The 14,738-nt window shown below is 40.3% G+C and overlaps 1 protein-coding gene across 3 annotated transcripts in view; it reads right to left on the bottom strand.

Annotated features, from left to right (window-relative positions):
* Window positions 1-1,331: 1,331 nt before the first annotated feature.
* LOC309711680 (plexin-B2-like) overlaps window positions 1,332-14,738 on the bottom strand; it is a 156,106-nt gene continuing 142,699 nt past the window's right edge. For all 3 annotated transcript variants that reach the window (XM_082542114.1, XM_082542116.1, XM_082542115.1), the window contains 11 exons: window positions 14,337-14,483; window positions 13,036-13,192; window positions 12,104-12,204; window positions 10,593-10,677; window positions 10,032-10,183; window positions 9,629-9,789; window positions 6,896-7,043; window positions 6,644-6,708; window positions 6,440-6,515; window positions 4,946-5,020; window positions 1,332-4,366 (listed from right to left, as the gene is read on the bottom strand). In XM_082542114.1, the coding sequence (XP_082398240.1) occupies window positions 4,262-4,366; window positions 4,946-5,020; window positions 6,440-6,515; window positions 6,644-6,708; window positions 6,896-7,043; window positions 9,629-9,789; window positions 10,032-10,183; window positions 10,593-10,677; window positions 12,104-12,204; window positions 13,036-13,192; window positions 14,337-14,483 (1,272 nt within the window). In that variant the 3' untranslated portion in view covers window positions 1,332-4,261. The remainder of the gene's footprint in view (window positions 4,367-4,945; window positions 5,021-6,439; window positions 6,516-6,643; window positions 6,709-6,895; window positions 7,044-9,628; window positions 9,790-10,031; window positions 10,184-10,592; window positions 10,678-12,103; window positions 12,205-13,035; window positions 13,193-14,336; window positions 14,484-14,738) is intronic.

The following is a 14,738-nucleotide window of genomic DNA, read 5'->3' as shown; positions in this document are numbered from 1 at the left end:
CAACGAGATATTTTAATATGCTCACAGGATATGAGCTTAGAGAACCCTGGAGTCAGAAACTGCCTGCGCGGTTTTAAATTATTCATCAGAACAACTGTTTAGAATGACACCACACCATCATTGTTTTTATTTGCTCCAAGTTCTCCTCCTCCTCCTCCTCCTCCTCCGTCCCTAAGGCAGAGAGAATCAAAGCCAAATCTCGTTAGGAGGTTTCAAACGTGGAGGTGAGACTTAACCTGCAGAAGGAGAGGCTGGCTGCATTGTGTGAAGAAGCATCCTATGCGGGAGAACAGAAGCCAGGAATCGTGCAGATTTTAACCCAATTTCTTGAAACCCGGCACAGAGGCTGACTGAAAAATAATTATTCTTAGTGTGCAGTATCATTGATTTCTAGACAGTGAAGGGCATGGTTATTTAGAAATCTTATCACAAGCGCTGTGCGCGGCAAATAATGTTGAATCCCAAAATGATGTAAGGCGCGTGTCCTAATAGGAATATAAAGTACCGTATCGCCTTTGATTTCCCACAAGTGATCAAGGATAGTGTACAAAATGCAGTGCTTGCGATAATCAAGTGTAATCACTCTTGCTTTGGCAGCAGCCCTTGAAGTTGCTCTATCTGTTGCTGCATCAGTGATCCGCCCGGTTCGAAGATGGCCCGTGCAGGCTCCTAGTCTGTCTTTGATATCTCCACCCCTGCGTCTGGGTTTGTTAAGCAGTCCGATGAGGCAATTTTGCCTTTCATCTTTCTTTTTTCCAATTTCATTCTTAGCTGTCAGTACTTAATTAATGTTTTTTGCCGCAATTTTTCCAACCTTCACCGCCGATGACAGAGATGCGGCGAGGCTATTTATATTATCAACTCATTTCATGAAGCCAGACCTTGGCTTCTAGTTTGTATTCCGAGCCTTGTGACAGGAACCTGATGTGGCATTTGGGGGAAAAAGCATCAGCCATCATAGGATACACTGCATATGAAGACTGATGATATCAACTGATGTTATCAACAAAGTCGTTTGGGGTCATAATATGAAGGAATATGTGTGATAAGGGGGAAAAAACTGTCAGCTTTTGACACTTGGTCCTCTTCTTCATAAATAGGGCTATGGTGGTTTTAATTTTCAGAAACCCCACCATTACTCTTGCCTGTGCATGTTGTCTTCATAAGGTCATGCAGGAATACCAAAGACTTGCACAAAAGAGAGTTTCCTTCAGCAGTGGAAAAAGCTATTCTATCATCCAAGGTGATTGTTTCTCATGCATTATTCGTGAGAGGTGGGTGTCAAATTGAAGCAAATCAATATGCTGAAGGTGAAAGAAACACAGCAGATATGAAGAGCGTATATGTCTCTGAGTTTATTAACGGAGGAGTGTATGATGAAACCTGTAACCCTCCGTCCACACACAACTTTTGTAAAATTAAGTTCATCCAGTACAACCAGATCAGGTACAAGATCAAGAATCTTCTGAGCTGCCTCGGATGTGAAGGAAAACGTTGGCTTCCGTTAATGGTCCTGTACTGAAAATGGAGCGTCCCAGTTTCTTATATCATCACAGCACATTCACAAGTTTCAAAATGGGGGGAAAAAAAAGGTCTCGACAACTGCACAAACAGGTTTTTTTTTTTCACTTTTGTTATTTTTGTCCCAGGACTCAATGCATAGGATTATACAGTTAGAATACAGTATTTCAACGCGTTTTACAAAGATTTATATGATATAGGAAACGAGAAATAAAAATAATAACTGCACAGCAGTAAGAACGGTCATTTGTCGAGTATAGATAGTCATTTATCGTACACACTGTGGAACAGCTGAGAAACACAGGGCAAAAAATGAACACAACTGGAACAATTTTGCGCATATCCATCTACATAAGGATAACCTTTTGGCTTCAGACTAATTTAGGAATGCCAGACATTTTCAAGGGAAACCCAAATCACATTGGCCACTGTTTTACATTTAATCAGTTTGGCTTTTTTTTTTCTTTTTTCTTTTTTTGCCTTACCCACCAAAGTCCTACTAAGCACACACCACAGACACCCAAAGGAAATGCACACGTCAAAATTGCAACCATAAAAGAAATCTTACTGAAACATCTTCAGCCTATTGGCACGCAAATGGCTGCAGCAGGGCATCTAGCATTTGAGACAGCACACATAAGATCACAAGTCCAAATACATTGCTGTGTCTATATCACTATCATCATCATAGTCACCTAGGTTACCAGTAGAATAACTTAGAAACAATATATGTAATATCCTATATAAGGCACATTTTTGGTGAAAGAAAGGCTCTGAAAGAAGCTTCTTGCATCAACTCTGTCAGTAAGAAAGGACTCAGCAGTAAACAACACCGGAGACAAGGATGGAGCCTGCAGTTGGCATGCAATTAAGATCAAAAGCCTCCCCTGCTGATTCCATTATACAGAGTGCCACTCTGCACTGCGCTGAGTGGGCAGTGCCAAGTGCTGTTGGTCGGGATGCCAGGGTGCCATGCTGAGACAGCAGGCAGGCAAGCTCGAGGTCTGTGCACACCTCTCTCTAGCGAAGGCAGGAATCATTAACATTCTTGGGGCTGTGGAGAGCGTCATGCGCCGTCAAATCCACACACCCATGATCAGATACAGCGAGTACAATTAAATCATCTGTCAACAGCAAGGCCTACAATTTAGGGACGGCGTCTAATGGCCCAAGAAATAACCAACCTACCCTGGCGACACCTCGGTTCTGACACTGACATATCAATAACCCAATTAATATAACAATTATGTACACGACTGAACCAAACAACCCCCCTCCCTCCCCCGACATCATACAGAGGCTAAATCCACGATAATTGTTCAGAGCATGCCATTTAAGTACCGACTGAATCTCATCTAAATTATTAACATCAGCGACAGGCTATTTCATAGCTGTAGAGGCAGAATTCGTGATGACTATTTGGAACATTACAAGGGTAATACTAAAAATATGGTACAAAAATCATAAACATGAGCAATGCATAAAACAATTTGAATAGTCTTCTAACATATTGCTGAACTGCTACTTTAGTAAGCAAATGCAACTGTTGATTGTGGCTCATGGTATACTGACATTATTGCAGGGCTAATATGAGTGACACGAATCTGTGGCAGGAAAAATGGTTGCTTCTTGCTGATACATATATGTATATAAAAATAAAACAATATAGCAAAGGAAAAAAAACTTAAACACAGTCTTTAACTATAATATCTTTAAAACGTATTAAATGTCCTTCTGTGCTTTAGTTGAAGTGGAATGTTTCATGGCACTGTACAATAAAGGGAGACAGACTGTGCTATTATCGATTTCCACGAGCACAACAGGCAATCCAGCCGGAACCAAATCCGAGTCGAAAGAAAAAGAATATAACTCAAATGTTTCTGAAACGCCTGGTGATCTGTCATTCATATGAGCCTGTACATTGCTAGATTAACCAGCGTCCTTTTGAGGACCCTTTGGTCTCTGTCATAAAGCTCATTGAGAGCACAGGCTCCAGTGTGTTACTGAGTATGGGGGAATTAAAACGACAAAGCAGGCGTCCTGTCACCCTCGCGCCTGACAGTAGGCATCCCGTGTGTGCACGCACAATTTCACACATTCGCACACGTGCAATCCACCCAAACGCACACTTAAATTCAGCAGCACACACTCTTTTTTGTTTTTTCCACAAGTACTTCACACAGGCATCTACGCATACACAGGCTAATAAAAACACTATCCGCACCACAAGGTGATCCATTTAAAAAGATATTTTTTCTTATAAAGCTTTCCGCATAAAGACTGCACGATAAAAAAAATATATAATACAACTCTTAAAACCATTTTTTTTTTTTACACAGAGTGAAATTGAACATCTGATTATCTCCTATGCCAGTGCTCCACAGAGGGGCTTAAATCTCAGAGAGAGTTCTGCCGCACTGCATTGTGGGAGCAATATTCAGTGAAGCATGAATGAGTGCGCAGACCTTTAAGGTTTGGCAAGTGAGCTTTAAGGCGTACCTATGACAGTGTAACCCACCATTTTCTTCCTGTCTCCTCTCTTTCTGCATTTCATTAGTCTGTTACTTCACACAGAACAGAAAATTACCCCAGGACCAAGTTGTACAATAAACACGCCCATTTCTCACATTTCCTCATTTCTGGAATTTATTCACTAAAAAAAAAAAAAAAGAAAGAAATAAGCCCCTGTAGTCACTGGCGATATTCCCCCTTCCCTTGGTTCCTCCCTCCACTTAGTGGGTTAGAGATCAGTCACTTTGTTTTCCAGGGCGGCTGCTATCTGCTGGAGCCGCAGGGCTAGCTGTTTACTCTGGGCAGCTGGGTCCTCTTCCAGAGAAGCGATGATCTGGAAAAAAAAAAAAAAAAAAAAAAAAGGAAGGTAAGAAGGACAGTAAAAAAAAAAGTGAGATGTCGGGTATAATAGGTGTAGAGGATAGAGAGGAGACAAAGAGTTGGACAGAGGATGGCATAAGGGTAATGTCGGAAAAGCAAAGAAACAAGGAGGAGGGGGATGGACAGAGAAGAAGCACAGGAAGAAGAAGAAGGGTGGAGAGTGGAAGGAGAAGATGGTGTTATTCGACATCAGCAATCGCGTCATATAAGCTGTTATTCTTTGCGAGTCCCACTTAGGGGAGACTGACAGCCCCATTTGTTTATCCAACTTGTTCATTAGGTTTTGTTTATCCCCTTTTCGTGACCTCAAGTGGCAATGCACAATGGACTCTTAAAAATCAATTCCCAGAGCAATTTTCCAATTCACATCCCACAGAAATGCTTTCAATTAAAATTTCATACAATCACTCTTCTGGCATATCAAGAGTGAAGAGAGAGAGAAAAAAAAGGAGAACCAATAATATAGTGGGCAGTAGTGCATTCAGTGGAATAGCCTCCTTCGGGTGTGATAGGAAAAAGAAGGGCCTCTTACCCCATCATAGTATTTGCTGGCGTACTGGTAAAGCTGATGGAGAGCCACGTGTGTGTTCAGTTTGTCTGTGTGAGACTGAAAAACATAAACAGAAATTTAAAGGTTAAAGTGGAAATCCAACCAAACCACGAACCTGGACCCAGCTGAATAAACTACACCCAGGCTTTAAAAACTGTGGCGGAGCAAATGAGAATTACTGCACACACATAAATAAGCCTCTGAACAATGCTGATACGTAATGCCACCGGGCATTAAAGTTATAATCCTTAAGATTTTCATAAACTCAAATCCTGTTTTTCATATTATAATATAAAGAAAGTCAATTATTGACATGCTTTTTGGTTAAAACCATTTGAGTTAATTCGGCAACAGTGCAAACAAATACACCAGTTCCTCTTTTGTTGTTTTCAGCAGCATGTAGTTGCAAAGTGCACCCTTGGCGCAGTAAGTAAAAAATACAATTTTCATACAGTCCTTCCTGTGGAAAATGTTATGTGGATGCCACATCAATGCAATATGATTCAATTATGACTTTCTCCATTGGTTTCCTGTGTCACCCTATCCTATCTGCTGACAATTAAAGACAAAAACACCCAAAATAAATGGAACAAAAAAAATATTTTAACATTATGGACTTGAAAGTGGACTATGAATCTCTCACAGTTGACATGCCAGTACAAAAGAGGCTTTAATAATAATAATAATAATAATAATAATAATAATAATAATAATGGATTGCATTTATAAAGCGCTTTTTGAGAACCTCAAAGCGCTGTACAATTCCACTATTCATTCACTCTCACATTCACACATTGGTGGAGGCAAGCTACAGTTGTAGCCACAGCTGCCCTGGGGCAGACTAACAGAGGCGAGGCTGCCATATTGCGCCATCGGCCCATCACCAGTAGGCGGTAGGTGAAGTGTCTTGCCCAAGGACACAACGACCAAGACTGTCTGAGCCAGGGCTCGAACCTTCCGATTACAAGACAAACTGCCAACTCTTGAGCCACGATCTTGGCACGATCGTGGCTCAAGAGTTGGCAGTTCGTCTTTAGAAAGGAAATACCTTTTTCTTAAGTTCCCCGGGGGCATTTGGTTAAAAAAACAAAACCTAAAAACCCAACAATCTTAAATGTGTTCAATACCCACACTCGAGGGATGTTAAAAAGCATGTTTTAGACTGAAACCTTAAGGATTGCAACATTAACAGCAAGACAAGTTTTTATCCCAGAGCTGTAAAAGCATTAAATGCTGCATTGTCCACATGATTGTGCTGTGTGCAATGGAGGGTTTTGCAGTTTAGGTGAATGGAGAAAAGTTGTTTTTTTTCCATCTCTTATATAGTTTAATGCAATTTACAGATTTAGTTTTATGACTGTTGTGAGTGATCTCTGCACTATAGACACTGCACTTATTAACTGCACATGTTACAGTGACAATGAAGATATTCTACTCTATTGTGTTCTATTCAAAAATGACAGATGTATTCCTTACCCGTGACACCTCTGCCAAGTGAGTGTTCATGTCCTGGTCGCTGACAGATACCATCTGCCTGATGCCCTTGTAGTAACTAAACACACAGACACACACATAAAGAGTAGACAAGAGGTGGTAATTGATCCATTATGTTAACTGATATTTAAAAAAAGGTATTACAGTCTCCAATGATAACAGATGGAAAGTGCTGCCAGTACTTACTCATCTACCATCTTCTTATAGGTGGAGATCTCCTTTGCATAGAGTAGTTTGTTACTTGGCGAGTCCTAAAGGGGGAGGGATACAACTCAGTGAAAATGGCACTTTAAATTAACGTGCCTATAACCTTTTCACATAATCAAATTTGTTCTCATCTTCTGTCCATCTTTTCACCCATCTTCCTTTTTTCCTCCTCACTCCTCCACCTCATATTCTCCCACCCCTCCCTCCTCTTGTCCATTCGTTTCCACTCACCCGGCTGAGTTTGTGCTCACTCTTGGTGCAAGCATCCATAAAAGTCTGGGCGATGACAGAGAGTGAGGCGTCCACCACTTCAGACACGTGGACGTCAAAGATGAAGTGGGGATTCTTGAGGATGTTCACCCAGAACCGCAGAGGCAGGCTGCACGGGTATTAAAAAGAGGGGCAAGAAATCAGTCTATCATCACTGGTTGTTATCGGTATTATTGTTTCAGAACGGGGGGGGGGGTGTCTCATCAACCGCATTACATCCATGAATTAATTTAAGTCAGGGAGGCATTTCATTTCATGTGTGAGAGCACTTGCCTGAGGTGCAATTGAGTGCAGTACAAGATAATAACAGCGATGGAGAAAAGCCTTTCGTGTCGGTGTCAGTTTATTCAGAACAATACCCTTGACTGTCAGTTTATATTACTGTTTCACACGATGCTGACCTCTGTGAGAACTATTGCTGTTCACGGAAAATTAAATGAAAAAGAAAAAAAATGATCTCTGAAGACTTTTTTTTAACAACTAAAGGGATCTGCACAAAGCAACATCCAATGACGCTTGTCTACTCTAACAAACAATGATTAGAAATGATAAAGCAGCTGACCTCTGAGGTTCCTCTGCAGCCTAACAACTTAAAGCCCAGACTACATAATGCAATGCTCGAACGGTCTTGCTAATTTCCCCCCTGAATGGAAAAACAAACTCCACAGACTTTCTTCCAAACTCATATCAGCTTTTACATTCAAAAGAACAACCAAATACAATAGTTTAGGAAAAAAACTCCTCCCCAATCGGTGAGAACGTCTTCTGCCATCTGAGAGAAGAAACGCACCGCATAAAATTCATACTGGTTTGGTAATATCTCCAGGGAAGGCTGCCGTGAGAATACAATGGAAGCATAAAAATAGCAATGTTGTCATAATCACAGAATTAAATTAGCTTGGGACATAATTACCATGTTTGTTTGTTGTTATGCCTCATACACACATTCATATTTAGTACATGGCCCTCAGTTGATTTGATAAACAGAACGGGCGGATGCAGAGTGTGGTGTGGAGTGTAGTAAGTAATTAAATCGCTCATCTTCTGTCCTTGTGTGGCTGCTCTCTTGCCAGCCTTGCGTCAATCACCGGCATCTACATGCAACACGTCGTCTTGTATGCTTGAGCCTTAGCCGACGTGACACTAATTTATGCACTTAAATGTCACATGGGAGCAGGGGGATTGCAAATGCAAACTAAGTAAGTTGAAATTGGGCATTTGTATTCTGTCCATTCTGGGATAAGTAAGTTTTATTTCTTGGAGAGTTACAGTGTCTCAGGCAGTGGGATTTCTGTTGGTGGGAATGAAATCGGATAGCTGTGTTTGTGTGGACTGGTTGTGAAATTGTATACCACAGTCGTATCTAAATGAGAGGTCCTTGTATTTCATTCAAGATGCATTTTTTCATACTATGCCATACTTCTGCACCACTATAGTTAAGACGAAATTATCCTAGAAAGCTGCTCTTACTATTTTACATTTTCGGGAGTTATAGCTACTCATTGGTTTTCTGATTTAAATGAAAAAACAACAACCTGTATCTAATGGAAAGCATTAAGATTAACTGAATCAGCCAATCAGTTTAGTGCTCAGATGGTTCCGGTCTGAAGAGGAAAGAGGGGGAAAGCAAATACTTTCCCCCTCTCCCGGCAAAAATGGCAATAATACATGAACAGTCCAAATTTGGGAGAAAATATTGATTCAATTTTTTTATAATTAAACTGAAGATGAAAAGATTTCCCATAGTCCACTAATACAACATGTTACTTTAAACATTTAGGTAAAAGGTACTGTCAAAATGTATGAAACTATCTGCATAATTTCCTGTTCTATTAAGGAGGAGGGAACAAGATGTAGTAATTATACACATTTGGTTGAAATACCGTTAATAGCAAGTGGGGAAAAATGCCTCTCAGGGAAGGAAACATCAACAACAATGAACTAGCTGCTAATGACCATCTAACATCCCTTAATGGCAAAGGCTGATATCTATATTGACTACATGGAGCATAGAGCCACAGAGGAGCACTCTGTGATCGCCACCCTTTTCCATGCTCTGATTGCAAGGATTGGAAAACTTCTTTAGGACCTAAACCTATTTGATCAGTGTGTTACGTCCAAAATATTATACAGATAAAACCCTTGAGAATGACCCCAAATCCACTTTTTAAATTGTCCTCTAGTAAATAAAAAAATAAATCCCAGGCACAGATTCTTCTGTTACTCTAAATCTTAGACAATAAATTGCTGCAGTGGAAAAACTGTGATATATTCTCTGATACTGATGCATAAAGTAGGTCATAGAAAAAAATCCTGGCAAATAAAAACAAGATTTTTATTTTACATTGCAACACTTGGAGTGGGTTCCTGTGTTTAAAAGAGCTTAAATTTGCTTTTCAGGTGAGAATAAAGTTTAAGTGGCTATCTCCTGTACTTATAAAGTTATGCGGGCCCATAAAATCTGGGGAAAAATAGTACTTTATATGTACTTTAGGGGACAGTAACACAGAAATAGTTATTGTCTGATGCTTATTCTGAGGGAGTCATGTGGACTGATTGATTTCATGGAATGAGGCCGGAAACAAATACTTTTGTACTTTTGATACTTGGAGTACATCCACATACTAACATACAGCATACAAAAAGGAACTCTGAGAGTGATCATTAGTGTACGCAGTCGACCTGTTGTTTTACCTATTCGTCTTCCAGATATGGATAGTCTCCTCATCCACATTGTTGTGTTTCAGCGCTTGCTCATCCAGGAAGTCGAAGAAATATTTGACAGCTGGTGGGACCACTGCCCCAGAGCACAGCACGCTGCGGAAGAAGTCATCCACAAACTGCTGCAGTGTTCCCTGAAAGGGGCCACAAATAATGTGAGACAGGGCAGAGACACAGAGCGCAGCCAGAAATACCAGAGGCACAACTATTTGCAAGGAGAGTATAGCTATTCAAGTTTTTACTGTGCATTTTCGGCTCTTTCCAAAATAGCTTTAACTTGGAAAAACCTTGGTTTGTAAAGCAGAATTTTACTGTTTAGTCAGTGTAACAGTGCCCTATTTACTGTAATAATTGCATAAATGTTTTTTTCTTGTACCTTTACGGAAAGGAGTCTTGTTAGATAGATCTCTGTAATGGCTTTGGTCATCGACTTGTCCTTTATGCTTCCTCGTTTAGATTTGGTCTCATCCAGTTCGTCTGTTGGCCTCACCAAGTGAAACACTTTATCATCTTCCAATAAAGCATTTCCTATTGGAGGAAAACACTGGTGTAAACTTTCTTTTGACAATTCTGCTTCTTATTTATTCATGCACATGCTTACAGAAAACATTCAGACGATTAAAATTAAAACATGAGAGGGTGTGTCTACTGAATTTGAATGAGACTATCCAAGAAGAAATGCTAAACCATCAAATACTCTCAAATGTACATAAAAAAGCTGAAGATAAAAGGACATACTATTTCTGCATAATCTCAAAGCGTGTTATACATAAAACAACATGTATTAGCATGTTAATTGGTCATGGGAATATGGACAAAAACCCTGGAGAAACAAAACAAAGGCAGGAACTCTCAAGTACACATTTCATCTGTGTCCTTCTGGGTTCAACACGTGTGTGTTTATGTGCACGGCATGCGTGTACTTAGAGATACGTACGCTCCTCGTGGTTTTCCTGATTCTGGTCATAGTTCTGTTGCGTGTGCTGCACTTTGGACAAAACTAATGTGGCGTTATCCCGCACCTGGAATGTACAGTCAATCATTTTGTTAGATGACAACACACACAACGATGCAAACTTAACACACCTTTGAATTTAATAGCTACTGTGACTGTGGTCAGCAGTGCCTTTTAGCACCCAGATCTAATTCCTAATCAATGCGAATGAGCGGACACGAACAGTGAGTCTTTATTGGGATATTTACAGACCATTTTCTTTGGCGTCAACCTATTATTGACCCCACAAATACTGTGATTAGCGCTACCCTGACACAGCCAATGAATCTATAGGAGCAGGTCTGTTGTCTAAGAACAACAGCGAGACAGCAGGTAGGATGAAAGAAACTCGAGCACCTTTAAAAGAGGCGGATTTAAGTGGCTGAAAAGCAGAACAGGTAGGGGATATTCACGAGTGACCTTTATTTTCTGTGGATCAATACAGTGCCAAGAAGATTTAGTGGCATTCTGTCACCACTGAGAGCCAACAAGACCAAACAAAGAGAAAGCTATGGGACTCGCAGGTAAGAAATTAAATTTTGTAGGTGATAAAAACAAAAAGTGAAGAATTTTATTACAGTGCTATTGTATAGCATATTCTTTGGGCCAACATTATCGTAAATGATCTATCTTGAACACCTATACACTCCATGAAAGTTAATGATGAAATCTTTAAGCAGCACTTTAAGGATAAAAGCTTTTTTTCTCTTAGCTTTTACACAGCTTAGTAGTTACTGGCATAGAAAGGAGAGTGAAAACTCTGTGATGGTTGTTGGACTTGAACTAAAGAGTCATATAAAAAGATAAAAGGAAGCTTCCAATGTTATCCTTGAGAACATATCGCACATTTACTTTCTCTTGCTATGGTATTTCATACATATTTTATAAAAAAGAAATCTTAATCTTGTTTCCTCAGGTAGGGTCACATGTGAGCTGTTGCATGACTGCAATTTTATATGGTTTGACAAAACAACACATTACAATGTGGCTTTGTAAGCAGAAAGCTGTGTCCTTGCCATACATCTTGCTAATTTTTTTTTTATTGCAGAAAATACTTGGAAGAAAAAACTAAAATGGCTTAATGTAGGATTGCATAGAAAGACATAACCAAGAGAAGAGACTTCTAGTATGCAAAGATACAAGTATCAGCAATTTATTTTTACCTAAAGGTAAGTTTAAATGCTTATATATAAATAAGTATTTATAGGTATACTTATTTATACTGAGAGATTAGGTATAAATTGGTGGTAAAAAAGTAAGGTAAATAAACATTTTGTTATTGTGGAAAAAAAAGAAAAGAAATACATTTAGAAACTCTACATATAAATTACATTATACATTCGAACTGAATGCACATTAAATGGTCATTGATTTACATCAGATACTGAACCCCAGTCATTTGGTTTTGTAATTTCAATTCTTATTACTGCATAGTAAATTTTTGCAGTACTCACGTTGTAGTGTGCCAGAGTATTGATGCGTTTCCACCTGCCTTCTTTCTGGGAGGTCAAGTCCAGATCCGACAAAATCTGGCCCGTTGAGCCAGGGCGCCACTCTGTGATGAAGGCAGGATGAGACCGTTATTCAAAACGCAAGTTATCTCTGCTGTGGGAGTAAAACATTTCAAATAAAATACTTTTTTATATTATTTCAATTACTTTTATCCTGGGATGCGGCTGTCCTGTGGTTACACTGTAATAATGTGATCTTTAACGAATGCAGCTATCTGCTCAGTTATCTCTTGGGATTTAATGATGCATTTATTAAATTCGCCTGTTAGCTATATGGCTGAACTCGGGTGAAGAAGTCACATGTCAGTAGTTTCTGCATAATTGAAACATAATAGAAAAGTTTGCACCCAAACACATTCTGCATAACTGAGCCCACCACCGTCTGCATTTCATTTACAACTAAAACCAAATACAAGGCAGTTAGCCTGAAAGAAAATAGATCTCTGCTTATCTAAAATGTATAAAGGAATGAGATCTACAGCGTGCGTGGGAATAAAAAAATGACTTTGAAGTTAGAAAATGTCTGTGGAGCTTTAGCCTTTCAAGTCACTCCCCAAGGTTTCTGATTACAGTAGCGAGCATAGCTTTGTTTAGGGATGAACGATTTCTTCATGTTGCTGACAATGAATAAATTCTAAGCTAAGTTGGTTTCTTTTACTCCACAAACTGAAATAAAAAGCTGTTTTATTAAAATAATAAAATATACTGAATACATGTGAAATGAAATAATTATTCACCCTCTCAGATAACTCACTTCTCATTTAATTATGAATTAATTTCACTTAAGACTGAAATAACAGTTACATTATTTATCATTACTAGACGTTCCTGCTTTAGTTCATCTGCTTTTTTTTAGGTGGCCGTCATTTACTCACCCAGGGTGACGCTGTCGACTTTGGGCCGCTGGGAGTATGGCAGGTTCCTGTACACCTGCTCGATGATCTTCTCTTTCACCTGCGAGATGGTGTCACAGTTCAGCACCTTGACGGGCGTAACATCCGGCCCCTCGCCTTGAACCAGCACTTGCAAGGTCTGACAAACAGAATCGCACATTAATACCTCACACTGATAACGCGCACCTACGTTAATAAAATACAAACATGCAGAAATATTCAAACATGGTCAGAGCACCCAGGCACCCACCCACGCCAAGTTCTATTTGGATGTTGTTGTCACAGCAACAGGGCTTTATAAGCACACAAGCACACACACACAGACACACATTGGTGACACCTGACAGGACTTTTGGCCAGCTAATGACCAAAGCTCAGCAGGAGCCAACTGACCCGCCTCGCCTCTCACATCCAATTCTGTTAGAAATAACTGACCATTCAACGCTTTCAAATGTGAGCCAGGGAATACACTCACAATGGCAACCCTATCAGCCCAGCTGCATATAAAGTGCATAAGAGTAGCACGCTGTAAATTTAAGCCAGTAGGAAGCAATGCATCTGCTTTTGAAATCTGTCAAGCGTTTTTTTTTTCCTCCTCCCTATGTAATTCAATCACAGAAAGCAATCCATCACAGAAGGAGACGTGTAACTCACGCTAATTTGATAATTGTCCTCGACAACGCCATTACCCATGGGTCTTTTTATTTGTGCTGACTTTAACAAAAAACAGCTGGGTTCATATTAGCTTCCATTACCGAGACACAATATCAAAACGAGACACACGGGCATTTCCTGACTCCTGAAAGCTGCCCAAATGGACGGAGAGCAGGTGCAGGCTGCGAGGTTGAGGGGAGGTTGTGGAGGTGGCTTGTACTCCATACTTGTTCCCACTTGTAGGACTTTAACCTAAGCCACACATTTCCCTGCTACGCTGGATTGTGTTGGCTGTGTCGTTTCTGAGCTGAGAACATTGACACTGAAAATGGATGTCACACAAAAGCGGGGAGTCGCCTCAGGGCTTTTTTTTTTTTGTGTGTGGTGGTGGTGGGGCGGGGGGGGTGGTTACCACGGCAACTGCACAGTGTGTATGTATTGCTCACCAGGCACAAAACACCATGCAATCTTGAAGCAGAGTGTGCAGTTTTTATGACGCTGAGTTTCTGAATTTCTATGACTGACTGTGAGGGGTGCTCTGTGTGTGTTTGTGCATGTGCATGTGTGTGTGTGTCTCTGTGTGTGTGTGTGTGAGAGAGAGTGAGTGAGTGTGTGCGCGTCGATCTCACCAGGACAGAGTACTCAACGTCGTCACCCAACAGGCCTGTGTCATTGAGGGTGTATTTGGCTTTCTTCACTCTGACATCCACGGGGCCTTTCTCAATCTGGTGCTTGATGGCTTTGAACAGTTTGTACAAGGGCTCGCCTGCAGAGTCCTGTTACACACACACAAACACACACACACACACACACACACACAACACACACACAAACACAGACACACAGAGGCACACAAAACCATTTAGCTTGACACAGCTGTTGTAAAGCAGCTAATTGTTGTGATTAGCAGCTTAAAAGTCAAATAAATTGGCACTTTCAACACGAGCACTAATGAAAGAAATGCAGAAATCCATAAAGCCCACAGTTTAATATTGAAGCATGCGATCATACTTTTTTTTAAAATAACTGAT

The sequence above is a fragment of the Aulonocara stuartgranti genome (genome assembly GCF_965226115.1).
Source record: "Aulonocara stuartgranti genome assembly, chromosome: 7".
Taxonomy (NCBI): Eukaryota; Metazoa; Chordata; class Actinopteri; order Cichliformes; family Cichlidae; genus Aulonocara; species Aulonocara stuartgranti.
This window is presented reverse-complemented; position numbering and strand designations above follow the sequence as displayed.